The 16,239-nt window shown below is 36.9% G+C and overlaps 2 protein-coding genes and 1 pseudogene across 2 annotated transcripts; 2 read left to right on the top strand and 1 right to left on the bottom strand.

Moving 5' to 3' along the window:
• Positions 1–647: 647 nt before the first annotated feature.
• LOC143542283 (uncharacterized) lies at positions 648–4,102 on the top strand. The gene is made up of 3 exons (XM_077034909.1): positions 648–1,286; positions 2,189–2,356; positions 2,459–4,102. The coding sequence occupies exons 1-3, from the start codon at positions 741–743 to the stop codon at positions 4,100–4,102; spliced, it is 2,358 nt and encodes a 785-aa protein (XP_076891024.1). The 5' UTR covers positions 648–740.
• Positions 4,103–4,266: 164 nt separating this feature from the next.
• On the bottom strand, positions 4,267–5,036 carry LOC143542317 (large ribosomal subunit protein eL32z-like). The gene is made up of 3 exons (XM_077034931.1): positions 4,909–5,036; positions 4,616–4,797; positions 4,267–4,538 (listed from the first exon to the last, which is right to left on the bottom strand). Exons 1-3 carry the CDS (start codon positions 4,996–4,998, stop codon positions 4,409–4,411), a joined length of 402 nt encoding a protein of 133 aa, XP_076891046.1. The 5' UTR covers positions 4,999–5,036; the 3' UTR covers positions 4,267–4,408.
• Positions 5,037–11,086: 6,050 nt separating this feature from the next.
• On the top strand, positions 11,087–11,892 carry LOC143542300 (auxin-induced in root cultures protein 12 pseudogene; annotated as a pseudogene).
• Positions 11,893–16,239: the final 4,347 nt, after the last annotated feature.

Genomic DNA, 16,239 nt, shown 5'->3' with positions numbered 1-16,239 from the left:
TTGCTGTTGACGTCTTTGGTTGACGGTAAAACAAGAATATCAAACCAATAATTGTTATGATGATTTAATATTATTCAGAATATTCAGAAGGAACCAGGGTTGGGAATCTTTTAAACTTCAACTCAACATCCCTAACCTTTTATTATTACGGAAAAACTCAAGTATTTATAAACCCAACAGTCATACTTTGACTAAAAGTAGGAAACTAATAAAAGATAAACATAAACTTTTAAATAAACAAAACTTAAATAATAATATATTTGAATTTTATCTTTAAAGAATCGAGATTATAATAATCACTTATTACATATGTTTGTGTTAGTATTATAAAATGTATTGCATTACGGATTCATTAGTTATGTTAAATGTGTTATGCCAACGTAACACATTTGTTAGCTCTAGTGATGCCCAAATGAGCACTCGACTCGTTAAATTTGGTTTATCTCTCATATGATAATTAACCCGACACATTTTAACCGATGATGATTGTCGACACAAAGAAGTATGTATATTAATAATTTTAATCTAGTCACATTATTTATTTATAGTGAATTGTCCCATGTAGGACCCTCATATAGTAATGACCCCCACCCCCCCTTTTTCTTCCTACAAAACCACACTCCCAAGAGATCATCAACTCAAAACACACAAACACATATTTGTCACATATTAACTTTCATCATATTCAACTACAATTAAGTTTCAAAAACATCATAAACTAGCAACAAGGGTAGCCAAAAATGGGAGTTAAAGTGGTGGCGCCGCCCCATGCGGGGGCTATCTGGCGGGAAAGACTAGGTTCTGCCTTCAGAACAGCCATAGCGTGCACCATAATAGGTTGCACCGCCCTATATGGACCAGACCATGTTCGGCACCAGATTCAATACCCTTCGGTGGCCTACGTGACCGCAATACTTATTGTTTCCGATGCAACGCTTGGTACCACGCTAAGAGGTTCGTGGCACGCACTTTGTGCCACCGTACTAGTGGTTCCTTCAACCATGTTGTGTCTTTGGGTGGTGGGACCGGCTAGGTTCACTGAAGGTGGTGCGACCATAGCGGTGGCTTTGAGTGCGTTTATGGTGGCCGTGCCGGAGTGTCTTTCGATATTAACCAAACGTATTGCGTTTGCACAGCTGGTGATTATTTATGTTGGTGCGGTGGTTCGTGGAAGTGAGGCTGGACCTGTGAGCCACCCGCTTCATATTGCAGCGTGCACCGCCCTTGGGGCGTCGGGTTCTGTCCTGGCTTTGATACTTCCGTACCCTCGGCTCGCCGTAACAGAGGTAATTTTCTTTTCTAGATTTGTAAAATAATTAACTTAGTTAAATTAATACGCAATTATTAATCCGGTTGGCATTTAGCCTAATTATGATTTTGAAACATGAGTTCCATATGCAATAATACTACATGACATATCACATGTATATTATATGTTTTTAGAAACCAGATTAAAATACAAACCTACAATTTCAAGTAAAGAGGTAAAAACAATTTTACACAAGTAGATAACTTATAAAAGTTTGTAATTATGTATATGTCACTAGTTTTTACCATACCACTAGCATGGTTTATACCCATCCGCAAACCATAACCATCGACTAAAAATGGTTTAAAAAAATCACTCGTGTAGGGTTGTTCACGAGTCGAGCCAGAGTGAGTTCGAACTCGAGTTCGAAATTAAACGAGGCAGCTTAGCTAGGCTCAGACTCTGGCTCGATTTTTGAAGTTAAACGAGCCTAAGATCGAGCCAACGAGCCAAGCCATGACCCGAGCCGAGCTTTGGCCAAGTTTGGCTCGTTACAAAAATGAACCAACTTAATTAATATCCGATTGATTATTTTACATTTGACTAGAATATTTGAGTTCCAAATTGATTAAATTCTTATAAATTATTTTATAGAAAAACAAAATATTGAAATCTAGAAATTCGGTTCGGTTTTTATGACATGCCACACCAAAACCGAACTTACAGTTCCGTTTTTACAAAAAAAAAAAAAAGGTTCAAACCCATCCACAAGCCATAACCATCGACTAAAAAAAGTTAAAACAAAAACAGCTCGTGAGCCAAACCGATGACCGGTTCGCTAGACCAGAGACACTACTCATGGTTCAAAGTTTTGACAATCTAAAATTAAAATAATTATTTTCTAAAATTTATGATTTCATTTGATAAATATATATGTAGGTGAAGAAGCAATTCCATACATACACCGAAAACGCATCCGAAAGAAGCAATCTCTACTTAAAGGCGTTTTTGAGTCGAGACAAATCAACAGCAGACGATCTAATTGCTCAGGCTGAACCATTTGCTAAATCAGGAACCACGCTCCTGCGCCACATCAATCGCATCCAGGTAATTACAGTCACACCTTCACGCACCACGGTTCGATCAGTTGATCACCTTCGAGTCTTTGAACCCAATGTTTCTAATAATCTTGTTTGCTATCAATAACAGGAAGGCATAAAGTGGGAAAGACATCGAGTCCGAGACTTCAAAAAGAGTTTCATGAATATGGGAGATAGATTAAACAGCATTGAAACACCAATTAACGGAATGAAAATGGCGGTATCCGAAATTTCTTCATTTCCGGTTAATATTATCGATAACGAGTTAAAAACCTACTTGCAAAGCGAACAAGTTAAACAAACACTCAAACTCGAGCACGCCAAGTGTTTCGTACCGTTTGATGAGGCGGTTACCGTTCCCGAAAATAAAAACCAACTATTCGACATAGCTGTACACTCGATTACATCCACTTCACCAACCAATAAAAACCTACCCGCGTTTTTCTTCCTCTCATGCTTTGAACAGCTTACAGACAACTCGACTATGAACCTTAAACCCGAGTCACTCGATGATCAAAAAACAAATAACAATAGCATAGCCGAAGAACCAAAAAATCGGGAAGACTTGAGTCAATGGCGGACAGACTGGCTCGTGTTTGCTTTAAAATGCTCGGTTTCATTAGGTCTTGCGGTGCTTCTTGGTATGTTTTTTGATAAAAAGAACGGGTATTGGTCAGGGCTCACGATAGCAATCAGTTTTGTAGAAGGAAGACAACCGGTTTTTACCGTTGCAAATAACCGGATACAAGGTACGGCGATCGGTTCCGTATACGGTGTACTAGGTAGCTGTCTTTTAAACCAAATGGCTGAAATAAGGTTTATTATTATTCTACCATGGATTGTTTTCACAAGCTTGTTACAACATAGTCAAATGTTTGGCGAAAGTGGCGGTATCTCGGCAGTGATCGGTGCCCTTTTGATACTCGGCAGAAAAAACTATGGCCCGCCAAAAGAGTTCGCCATTGCAAGATTAACTGAGGTTTCAATCGGGCTTTTTTGCATGGTTTTATTGGAGATTATACTTCAACCCGTTAGACCCGCAACTTTGGTCAAACTTCAAGTGGCCCGATGTTTGGGGACGTTAGACGAATGCTTAAATCAAATCCCAGATATTCTTTTGATCAACAGAAGTATCAAGAAACTGAAATCCGACATAAACGGGTTGAACAACTTGATTAGAGATGCAAAATGCGAGCCGAGTTTTTGGTTTCTACCATTTAAGGCTTCGTGTTACGAAAACGCACAAGAACAGCTATCTAAAATGGTTTATTTGATGCAGATTATGGTTTACAACATTCAGTTTATCACAAGTTTATCACAAAGTTGTGATGAAGGTTGGAAAGAGCTTCAAGAACACATCAATGGCGGTTTGAAGATTTTGAAGGAGACCACAAGCCCGTGTGTGAAGCATCTACCGAAACTCACTTTGGTCAAGTCAAACGGCGTGTTTGACCAAGAGAGCGAAGGGTTCTTTGACTTAGAGTCGGGAAGTCAAATAGAAGCGGGTACAAAAGTTATGGATACTTTTGTTCAACGTCTCGAAGAAGTAACAGATAAGATTAAAAACGAAGAAGAGTGTAAACAAAAAACACTTCTTCACTTATACTCGTTAGGGTTTTGCATCGGGTGCATTGTGAAGGAAGTGACAGAGGTTGAAAAATGTGTTAAAGAGATGATTCGATGTGAGAATCCTTACACGCAAGTCGAGTTTATAAAACCGAGCTACAAGAATGACACGACGAATCCATCATGAATAGACACTAACCGACAACAGGGGTATTGAATTTGATTGAACAACGTTAAATGTCAGAGATCATTGGTTCTACAGATGATGAAGTACTCTTGACAGTATTTAGTTACATGGAGAGTTTAGCATTTAGCAAAAATATAAGCATGTATGCATATGTAATTTGGAAATGAAATTTATAAGCATGAATTACTCAAATAAACAAAAGATGATTCAACGAAAGTGTCTGGTAACAAACTACATGAACTTAAAAGTATGCTCAACATTTGAAGATAATAAGATTGTTTTTTCATAACGAAGAGGGTACCAGGCTTACTCGTCTTCTTGGCTGCGAAGCCTGGCTAATTTGTTGGTAACAACCACGTCCAACTGTGCTGCACGCTCAACAATTTCCTTACGTTTGCGGGTCGATACGTTGTGTGCGATCTCAGCACAGTATGTCCTAAAATATTATTTACATACATCAGTTATAAAAGTATATTACTTAAATTATATAAGTAGTTACTTATAAATAGTTACCTGTTGTGCATCATGAGAACTTCCAATTCTTTGGCATTGTGAACCACAAACTTCTTAAAACCGTTTGGGAGAAAGTGGCGTGTCTTTTTGTCTGACCCGTAACCGATATTGGGCATAAGAGTGACACCTTTAAACTTTCTCCTAACACGGGAATCAATACCCTTGGGCCTACGCCAGTTTTCCTGTCACACAATAAAAAAAGTCAAAGACTTGTAGTCAACTCTTAAATCAATACTGCATATACATAAACGCCTCATCGTATGAATATTGAATAAAACGAGTAAAATGTATACCTTGACGCATATTTTCCAGTCACTTTGGGGCCTCTTGAACCTCTTGACACGCTTCTTGATGATCTTCTTATCAAGCTTAGGGACCGCCATTGATTACTACAAAACAAATCAAAAATATTTATTTACTAAACCACTACATAGAGTTTATAAAAATGTATAACATTTACTGCCTCCTAAACCATTTTTTCATTAAACTAGCTGGTTTGATAAGCAAATGACAACAACTAGCTTAACAAAAAAGTGACTAAACTAGTTCTAATATAAGACCTTAAATTTTGAAATTAACTTTATTGTGAAATTAACAAATATTGCTAACATTTTGTGAATTGTTCAGTTTTGAGTAGGGGTGCAAACGAGCTGAGCCACTCACGAGCTACTCGAGATCGGCTCATGAAAAAGCACGACCAATGTGAGCTTAATTGAGTCCAAGCACGAGCTCGAGCCTAAAAGTAAGCTCGTTTAATAAATGAACTCGAGCCCGAGCTTCATTTATCAAGCTCGAGCTGGCTCGCGAGTCTAAACAAGCCTGTCATTTATATAATTTTTAAAATATATATTAATAAACAAATTTTAATTAATATATATAATGTTATAAAAATAACTAAATAATATATATTATTTTATACATAAAACTAAAATTCAAAACAAAAAATCATAAAAATAATTATAAAATAGTTAACGAGCAGAGCTCGAGCTTGAAAAACTACTCACGACCCGAGTTCGAGCTTTGAAAATAGAACTCGAAATGAGCTGCGCTCGAGCTCCATGTAAGTTAAACGAGCCGAGCTCGAACCTAGTCAAGCTCGGGCTGGAACCTAGTTTTGAGTTTTGGGCACTAATATGATGATTCAAATTACTAACTCCAATATGTTTAACTATAATCATTTAGATTGAAACAAATGTGGCAATGTTAAACATACATTTTAAATAAATTGATAACAATCATCAATAAACAAGAAGTTAGAACAGTAAACGCATAACTGTACGGACGCAGCAAACCAAAGCTAAAGAAATAACACATAACATGCATAGTAATCTATAGAAACTTAAATCAGAAATATTAAAGGATATTATTATATACGGTGGAATTAGAAATGAGCTCAGATTCAAAGGCTGTAGCTAATAAAACCTAATTGAATAAGATCTACAAGGTATAAACTACAATTGCACAATTATTACGTGTTTAATTATGTGTGTGATTGGTGAACAATTAATTAATTAATTAAGAATATTGGAGGTTTGAACCTGTGAATTGACGAGCCCTGTGCAACCCCTAGGGTTTCATATACATGATATCATTAGTGTGATATACTGAAATGTTGGGTCTGCTGTTTAGTTAACTAGGTATTGCGAGTAGTGACTATGACCCGTTCAAACCGCCCATTTATTGTTAACAAGAAATATGAGCCCTCTTAACCGCGGTTTTGATCAGTGTACCAAATTCTATGCTTAAATTAGTTTATAAACCGAACTGGTTTTGAACTATTTGTCAAATTCTATGCTTGAGTTGGTTTCTAAACCAAATTGGTATGGGTCAAACCAGTTTTGACTATGTAAACCCAAATCGGTTCGAACTAGAAACCGGCTCGGGTTGGAAAAAATTGGTTTTGTACACCTCTAACTTTAAAAGGCTAGGGGAAAAAAAAAAGAAAGTTTTAAGTTTATAGGTTACAATTTAAAAAGCGGCAAGAAAAGACGTTTATCTCTCTCACAACCTTAAACCTTACTAGGTTTTTGACAGAATTTGCTTCGAACCCGCTAGAGGGGGGCCAAAGCTCAAGGCGTGGGCACGGTAATTGCTTGGAGGTATTGGAGTTCTTATCCGGTAACTATGTGTTAATCGGCTTGGTGTATGTGTTTAATAATGTATATTCCTTGAAAAAACCGCCAATGAATTATGGGACTCTTTAGTATGTAAGTAAGTAGCCAAGTACCAAACGGAGATTGTCGGAACAACGGATTTTGGGGTTGCTTGATTATTGGACTAGAAGAGGGTTGATTTGAAAATCGTCCATCAGCCACCAAGTTCGTGTGCTACAAGTTATAGTTAATAACATTGGTGTTGAAGGATAACCTTACGCGTGACTTTTCGAAACTAAGAAGTTGTTCCATATGGTTAGAGATCAAGAACTACTTAGAATACAAGCGAAAAGGGATATTTTGGAGGAACTTATTGTTAGCCTTTGTATTAAAAAATGGAAAATATAATAAATAATAAATCTCTTTACTTATGCAGAAAAGTATATGAATTACAATATGAATATGTTTTAAAGAATTAAAAATTGTACACATATAGTCCTTGATTTAACCTAAATTTGTATGGATTATAGTATAGCTTAATTTGATCAGAAATTGAGATACAACACATACCAATGGTAACTTTGAGTAAAACAATTTAATTAGATAATGCTGACTTGTTTTTTGATAGCATAATCAATTTTAAAAGGCAATAAACTATGATAATGTGGTAAAACTAGTCAAAAAACCAATGTGAGTAGAATATATAGGGAAAGACTTCTTGTCACGTTAATAAGTGTGTAATACAAATTACATCTAAAATGATATATGTTGAACTCAAAAAACCTAAATTGTTAACACCCTAAGATAGCATGATAAATGATAGATATATATTATTTAAAAGGCATAATTGTTACAATCTATAATATATATAAACGAAAACACAAAAATCCTATGTGTCGCGATGTGATCGCTCCCCCCTTTTTTGAAGTCACCAGATTTGCTTGATTTTTAATTGGAGGCTTCTCATGCATTTGACCCAAATTCACGGGTATGTGTCTTATCAAACCCAGATATTTCTTAAACGGGATATAACATCTCATTAAATTAAAAACTAATCTCACCAAATATTTGATATAAAAATCCTATAAAGTAGACATACACCCAAAATAAATATGTGATTTATTTAAAAAAAAGTTATATATTATTTATAATTAAAAAAACAATTTTATAGTAAAAAAAATAAACGGGTATTAGGTCTCATCAAACCTATATAGTTTTTAAATCGGGTTAAAACATCTCATTTATTAACTTTCATACAATAAAAAAAATTCAAAAAATAAATAAATATTATAAACAAATAAGATCATTTATTTTGAAACAATTTATCATCAAACCATAAGTATATTATTAACTTTTATACAATAAAAAAAATAAAATTTAAAAAATAAATAAATATTAAAAACAACTAATATAAAACAACCCCCGTAATACGAGGGATTAAAACTAATTATAAGATATTTTAAATAATAATATAAACTTAAAAGTGTACTTTTTTTGTTGGTTTGAATGTGGATCCAGGGACGACCCAAATGTGTTACAAACTAAGGCAAAAGCTTTAGGCCACATGAATTTTAAGGTCCCAAATTTAAAAAAAGCTAAATAAAATTTATATAAAAGTTTTAATTTGATTTCGAATGTACACAATGTAGCTGTGCTCTACTGGAAAAGTAACTCACATATAATCTAGAAGGCCTTGGTTTGAACCTCATTTCCTACTGTATATTTTGTTTTTTTTTCCTTCAGTATATTTTGAATCCTACTCCAGGTTTGAACAATTCTCCATATTGGTAGTCTAATATTATACAATTTAATTTTCTCTTGTTAAGATTAATTCACCATTTTTTTCTACTACTTCAAAGACATTTGATTTCTTTAAACAAATATTTATTCAATAACTATTGTAGTTCAGCCAAAATTATTTAGAGATTATAAAAGATTATAAAAGATTAAAATTCAACATATCATTAAAATTCAACATATCATTATATGAGAATGCTACGTTGGATGTGTGGGCACACAAGGCTAGACCGAATAAGAAACGTTGTGTTTCGCGAGAGATTAGGGGTGGCAAACATAGCAGACAAGATAAGAGAGTGGAGATTGAGATGGTTTGGACATGTAAAGAGAAGACAGACGACGAATCCTGTTAGATCCGTAGAAAACATTACTATAGAGGGGAGGAGGGGTAGAGGACGACCGAAATTGACTTGGGATGAGAGGATTAGGCATGATTTGATAGACCTAAACCTCTCCGAGGACATGGTTGAGGATAGGAATTCGTGGAGAAGTAGAATTAAAGTTAAGGATTTTTAGAGATAATTGAATACCTTAGGGCTTAGACTTAACTTATTTAGGTCACATACCATAATGGTATTTCCCTTACATATATTATTATTATTATAATTATTATTAGCTTTTATATAGCTGTTAAACTGTGATCTTATTATTAATATTATTATAATTAGTAGTAATTTTTATATAACTGTTAAACTTTGATTTCCTTTATTTTGCTTCATACACATGTACTTAGAGCCGAGGGTCTCTCTGGAAGCCACCTCTTTATCTCTTTGGATAGAGGTACGGTGTGCCTACATCCCACCCTCCCCAGACCCTACTTATAGCTTTGCTGTCGGTGGGATTTTACTGGGCATGATTGATTGATTGATTGATTGATTGATATCATTATATTAGATATCATATTTATTTTTCTCTAAATTAAGACGATATTTGTGTACATGCTCGTGCTAAAATTGTCAAATATGTGTAGTGTCATCTAAAAATGTTTTTCATTATCTTCCAGTCAAGTTATTTTCATGTCGTATTTCAATACAGTGACGCATTCACATTTTTGTTGGTTTATTCCAAAAAAGAAATATGTCAATGTAGTAAACTAGTTTATGTTACAAAATAGAGTGTCTAAAGATAAATTAAACTAATTTGGTTTTATATTTAGCTTATTGTGAAGTAGACTGAATAAAAATATGACAAGTACTACGAGCCGATTTTTTTGAAATAGACCTAAAAAAATTTATTCGCTCTAAGCTACTAAAATTGTTGGGCCGCTAGTGTGTGAATCAATGATCATCTTCCCACCTTCATGGCGTGAGAAAGGGGAAGATCATGCCATGATTTCAGAACTTCACCTTTGCTTAAACAGATATCCAACAATTGTTATTTTAAAAGTTAAACATGTTTACTTTGAATCTTAAATGTCAACTATATTATTAATTAAATGGATCAGTTTTGATAACACTTCCTATTGGTTGAAGTTGTCTATGATAGGAATCAAGCTTTCTTACCTTTTGGTGTTACATGGGTGGGATCCAGTACAAATAAAATTAATATACTAAATATACAAATAAATAGAGTAACTACAGTTTTGAACTAAAGTAATTATGTTATAAAAAATAATAGTGTAATAATAACTAATCTAGTTCAAAAGTTTTTGAGTAATAATAATTACTCTAGTGTTAACATAATTACTCTAGTTATTTATACAGTTCTCATGATAAAAATCATTTGTATTTCCAAACCCTTTTATTATATTGTTTTAAAATTACTAAATAACACCATATTGTTTTGTTTTTGTCTTATTACCATTACTACTGTGTAGAAATTTGGTGTCGTAAATGCACTATTGGGTCACTTGGGGACATACATTGGTCCATGAATTTCATATTATCTTTTTTGCCGTTTGTTTTATTTAGTTTAGTTAAATTTACGAACGTTATGGAAACCGACCAAATCTCAATTTTTTTGTTTTAGTTCCGGTACCGTAACGAAGCTGACGTAAACCAACTGATTCGCGTAGACTCACCGCCTCAGTGCCCGTGCCAGACAATGTTTGGTTTTACCGACGCGCAAGTTTTTACCGAATTCTAGAATACATGATCATGATGCATGCCGTGAGCTCAATATTCGACGTGCATTTCGCTTCACATGGAAGTCAAACTACCATTGCCGTTATCTACGCTTTCAAATCACATTAAAACTAAATTAATTAAAATATATCTCAAAATTAATTCTCATACCGACACATCCGATTTAAGATAATGAGTTAATAACTACAAAATTAAAAAAATTAATCTCTAGGGACCACATACAATCCACCACACATTCGATTTTCTCTCATTTGCTTATTATATATTTGGGTTTTCTGGTTTTGTGATTTTTTAATCAGGGTTTAGCGTGTCATGCATGATATTTTTTCGGCTTAAGTCCAAAAACTTCATTTTTAATACGTTTGACTCTAATATTCAAAAGGGGTTGCGGCGCAGCTTGTTTCCGGTTTGTCTGTTACTTTATTTTAATCGTTTTGTTTTTAAATATTCATTCTAATTATTAATTATCCAATGCTCCATTCACTATATATACGTACACAATATTATTCACAACCCTCCATCTCAAATTCAACATCTATATTACTATCATTATTATTATTAAGCCAAGGTAAACATGGCCGTGTTTCGCCTAACACCACCCGTTTTCTTTCTCGTTGTCACATTAACCTGTTTACTTTTATGCTCACACGCGCAAACATGCTCATCCGAAAAATTCACAAACAAAAAAGCATACACAAACTGTACCGATTTACCCACGCTCAATTCCACGCTCCACTGGATATACTCGAGCCACAACTCAACGCTTTCCATCGCGTTCGTTGCGCCTCCAGCAACCCCAAACGGGTGGGTTGCATGGGCCATTAACCCAAACGGGACCGGAATGGCCGGTTCACAATCTTTTATCGCGTTTAAAGACTCGAACGGGACGATGATTGTAAAGACGTATAATATTAGTTCGTACGCGTCTATTGTTGAAGGAAAGATTGCGTTTGATGTGTTGGAGTCCAGTGCTGAGTTTAGTGGTGGGGTTATGAGGTTATTTGCTACGGTGGAGTTGCCGGAGACGATGACCGAGTTTAATCATATTTGGCAAGTGGGTGGGTCTGTGATTGATGGGTTTCCCGCGAAACATGAGTTTTTGCCCGCGAATTTGAATGCTAAGGGGAAACTGGAGCTTGCTGGGAAGAGTGGTGTAGCTGGAAGCCCTGCGGTTGCTCCAACTCCTCCGACCGGTGGTTTGCGTTCGGGTTCGGGTTCGATTAAGGCTGGGGTTTATGGGTTTGGTATTGTTATCGGATTATTGATGGTGTTTTTCTGATAATCAAAGGAGTTTTTTCTTTTTCTTTTTTTTCTGATTATTGAATAAGTTTGTACTTTTATATATACATGTAAGTTGTAACACGTGAACGAGACTCGAATCTATAAACATATTCATTGTTCTTGGATATATTTTAGGAGATTAGTTCTCAAATGGTTATAGACTTATAGTTATAGTAACGCCTCCTATAATTCTATAAATGTGTGTTAATTGTTTTAAATTTTAACGGCATAATGTGTGTTAAATGACGCGTTAACGGCAAATGTTACATTTTCACTATAATTCTACTCTTTAAGAAACTATTAAATGGCTAGTCTCACTGTCTTTTTGTAAACAAGAATAAACTGTTTTGGAAGTATAATTTTTTTTACTAAAAGTTTACATCAAATTAAGAAAGTTATCAAGAGCGATGATTTTATATCAAAGTTTACGCTTTTACCAGAAAAGCGGAATTGGTAAACATCTTTAGTTTGAAATATAAGGTATTGTTTGAGAGTTGCATCACACAATAATTTATTTTTACACAACCACTAACTTAGTCTGGTGACAAAGATGTATTAATTGCTCAAAAAAGAAAAATAAGAGAATTTTATATATATTTTTTCTCACTAAACAGGGCTAACTATTGTTGTATGCATAAAATAATAAAATTTTCACCAATTAAAAGTCATCTAAAGTTTTCTACTATGTTATGAGAATTTTGTCTCCCTAAGTGAAGATGTAGGTTAGGTTCCCACTTGGGTCGATTTAAAGGACATCAAGGGGAATGTACAAATCAAAGTTTTGCTTCCGGGTTCAAACCCTATAGAGTCGAGGGTTTATGGATTCCATCTGTTCCCTTGCATCAGGGGGTACGGTCAAGAAGTCGACCTTGAATATGATACCGAAAGAATAGGTTTACACGTAAAATTCTTTGCCGTTAAAATATAGTTTCCACTTTCTTTAAATTACTCAAATCAACATGTATTGGGTTCTTAAAAAATAGTGGCCGTTAAAACACATATAAAATTGAATTGACTTTTAATTAAAAATAAAATTGAATGAATTTATGGTGCACCACTTAGCTTAATTTCCGTCGTGTGAAACTGTGAACTATTTCCTAAAGTGAATATTATTTTTTTATTCTCATGAACTAAAAACTAATTTAATGACACTTTAATGCCATTAACTCTTTAATATTCATAATTTTATTCCTTGTTATAAACATAATAATTAATAAAGTATTTAATTTTAAGATCGATGGACTCATCCACTAACTCGGGAAAGAGGCTATTACACGGTTTCTACCTAGTGCATCACTGCATCTCATACTCATAGTTAGAACATTCAAAGGCACATTCAACTCTTTAAAGGTGCAACATGGTCCGTCATTGTTCTTATATTCTAAACAAAAAGGTGTTTCCTTCTGAAAAAATATATTAAAAAGCAAACTGAAATAACTATATGTATTTTTTTAACATTAAACTCGTGCATTTATGTTCGTTCAATTAAGGAATTCAATCAATTACTTAGGTTCGAAATTGACTCATGGGGCTGGGATTTTTCTACAATGTTGGGTTTTTGAAGAGGTAGGTCCCAGCAGAGCCCAGTTGGACCCGCATGACTCACCTTGAAGAGAGACGTCTGCGCAGAAACCAACTGGATCCGCAGGACCCACCATGCTCAGAGACGTGACGTCCTTACGCGCAGTACGCAAGCTGTTCCCGCAGGAAATGCCTCCCAATGGTGAAGTACTCCGCCTGTTCCCGCAGCTGCGGATACAAGCCATCAGGGAAGGCCACCCGCGCAGCAAGGCTACACGCACAAGGCACTTAGCTCTCAATAATTCAGTAGTCACCTGAAGGAATGAGCAAAGCCGGGAACAATCTCGCACAAAGGCGGGAGGGGGAATACTCCCGCCCAAATAAGCCAGTCCGTACGATACTGGAGGATCTTTTGTACTGTACCTGACGAGGTATGGGCAAAAGATCTGACCAGAGATACGACAGCTCATTGACAACAGTATGGCGAGCAGCATGCTCTTGTACTGTATGTCACTATTAGCCGCTGCCTACTCACCAACTCCTGTCATACCACGTGCATAGCCGGCAGTTGGTGGAAAAGGAATAGTACACAGCAGGTCTGGTCACTGTCAGCCGCTTCCTACCCACCAACTGCCAGCATGGCGCGTGCGTAGGCCACAGTTGGTAGAACAGGAATACTATTCAGCCGGCTATACCCTCTTGGAAACCTACCTTCGGCTATAAATACCCCAAATGTTATGATCATCTCATCTTATCTTGTATCTTGTATCTTATATCTTATACCTGATATCTGCTCTAGCAATCTCTTAATATATACACTTATATTCAAGAGCAATCTAGTCTGATTCTCACGCCGGAGGGTGGTCACAAGGAGGAACCCCCCCCCTTCTCAGTGACGAGCTCACGGTGTCTGTTTTGCAGGTTATCAGAAGAACCATCTTTGCCGGGTCTAACCCCTCGTGGGAAACATCTATTTAACCCCCAGATTATCCGTAATCTGCCCGGGGCCGATTAGTGTTTCTTCATTGGCGCCATCCGTGCATAAAAGCTAGAACTTCATTTCTTTTCAGTTTTTTCAAACTTCTGGAAAGATGGTTAAAGAAACTCCGGGAACCACAACCCCAGCTACTGGGGGGAATACCGGCGACTACACAGTTTTTACGAACACTACCCCGGTTACACAAGCCGGGGCAAGTGCAGTAAATTTTACGAACACTACCCCGGTTACCCAAGCTGGGGCAAGTGCAGTAAATAATCGCTCACTGGGATTCACCGATACCCAGTTAGGGAGACAAAGAACGAGGCTCCCCCGCCAAACACTCGATGAAGTTAAAGCATGGGCGGAAGCACGTCAAAAAGAATTCCAAGCTGAGTTGGATGAACGCTTACGTTTACTCCAACAGGCTGATGAATTCGTAGAGTATTTTGACGATGATTCGGAGGAATCCGATAGTGACGCAAACCCTCGTCATAGGGCGAAAGGGAAATGTAAGGAAACGGACTCCCAACCGAGAAGGCGTTTTGGAGAAACCTTCAAACCAAAAAACGCAGGTAGAAACCCACGTGACTTCTCTAAAACATTTACACCAACTGCTGCAAAGGCGGGAACGTCCAAATTTGCAAGGGACATTGCGGAAGCAATCGTCCCGAAAAGTGCCAAACAGATGTCCAACATCGGCACTTACGATGGTATATCTGATCCAGACGATCATTTGAACAGGTTCATAGCGGGGGCAACCGTCAGTAGTTGGACGGAACCTACGTGGTGTTACATGTTCCAAATGACGCTTGTTGGACCAGCTAGAGCGTGGTTCGATCGTCTACCTGTCAACCACATCTACGATTGGGCAGACTTCCAACAGAAGTTCAGCCAACACTTCAGCCAACAAAGAAAGTATACCGAAGAGCAATGGACAATCCTCAAATGCATTCGAGAGGAAGATGAATCTTTGCCAGACTTCATCACTCGCTTCAACTCAAAGAAGCTAAGTCTGGGTAATATTAGCGAAGATCTTGTTCGCGCTGCTTTTATCCAGGGCGCGAACGACCCAGAGCTCATCCGCACCTTAACGGGTAAAGATGGCATGCCATCCACATGGGATGTCATCATGACAGCAGCTAAACGCTTTGCGGAAACGGAGAAGCAACTGGGTAGAGATCTCCCCCAGAGCACAAACCTCTACACCCAGAAAACAAGAGAAGACAACGTCCTTACCGCCCGACTAAACAAAAAGCGGAAGCTAGGGATTTGGCAGTCAAGGGTAAACTTTGACACCTCATCCGGCTTGAAACATCGGTTAGGCGGAAGGGATAACGTACAGTCGAACCAGAACTCCAGATGGACGCCACTCACCAAAAGCGTCACCGAGATATTCGCCACTGAGGAGCTCCCATGGCCAAAGGCTCCAATAATCCGACATCGTCACAATGCTGATCGGAGCAAATACTGTGACTTTCACAGGACAAAAGGCCACAACACTGAAGAATGCACAGACGTAAAGGACATGATCGAAGCATTTGTCAGAGATGGGACGCTCGCGCACCTCGTGGCGCAATGAACGCTGAGCAGGCTGATGCGTGTAGAACCACAGCTGGGGAAAACACGAATAAAATTGCAGCTTCAATGTTGGAGACTACATACTGCGTAAACAACGAGATCCCGAACCAGGTGCATATCGGCTCGATGGCACTCCCATCCCAACAACATGGAAGGGAGCTCAATTACACAGTTTGCATGTAGATCAATTCCAAATTTGTAAAGAAAAGGCCTAGAGCCACTTCTAATGGAAATGATTCTCCTTAGAACATCGACGCTGATGATTTTACATTTATACTTATGAACTTTCCA

Source organism: Bidens hawaiensis, unplaced genomic scaffold (assembly GCF_021521415.1).
Source record: "Bidens hawaiensis isolate Kalapana, Puna unplaced genomic scaffold, B.hawaiensis_p1.1 tig00012815_1, whole genome shotgun sequence".
In the NCBI taxonomy this organism is placed as follows: Eukaryota; Viridiplantae; Streptophyta; class Magnoliopsida; order Asterales; family Asteraceae; genus Bidens; species Bidens hawaiensis.
The sequence above is the reverse complement of the archived record's forward strand: the minus strand, read 5'-3'. Positions and strand labels throughout refer to the sequence as shown.

Bases quoted from the DNA above. Each gene is read 5' to 3' on its own strand.
- LOC143542317 (XM_077034931.1), bottom strand. From the start codon at position 4,998: ATGGCGGTCCCTAAGCTTGATAAGAAGATCATCAAGAAGCGTGTCAAG. The intron at 4,798-4,908 runs GTATACATTTTA...ATTGTGTGACAG, and splicing joins ACTGGAAAATATGCGTCAAG to GAAAACTGGCGTAGGCCCAA. The intron at 4,539-4,615 runs GTAACTATTTAT...ATAATATTTTAG, and splicing joins GTTCTCATGATGCACAACAG to GACATACTGTGCTGAGATCG.
- LOC143542283 (XM_077034909.1), top strand. From the start codon at position 741: ATGGGAGTTAAAGTGGTGGCGCCGCCCCATGCGGGGGCTATCTGGCGG. The intron at 1,287-2,188 runs GTAATTTTCTTT...ATATATATGTAG, and splicing joins CTCGGCTCGCCGTAACAGAG to GTGAAGAAGCAATTCCATAC. The intron at 2,357-2,458 runs GTAATTACAGTC...TATCAATAACAG, and splicing joins GCCACATCAATCGCATCCAG to GAAGGCATAAAGTGGGAAAG.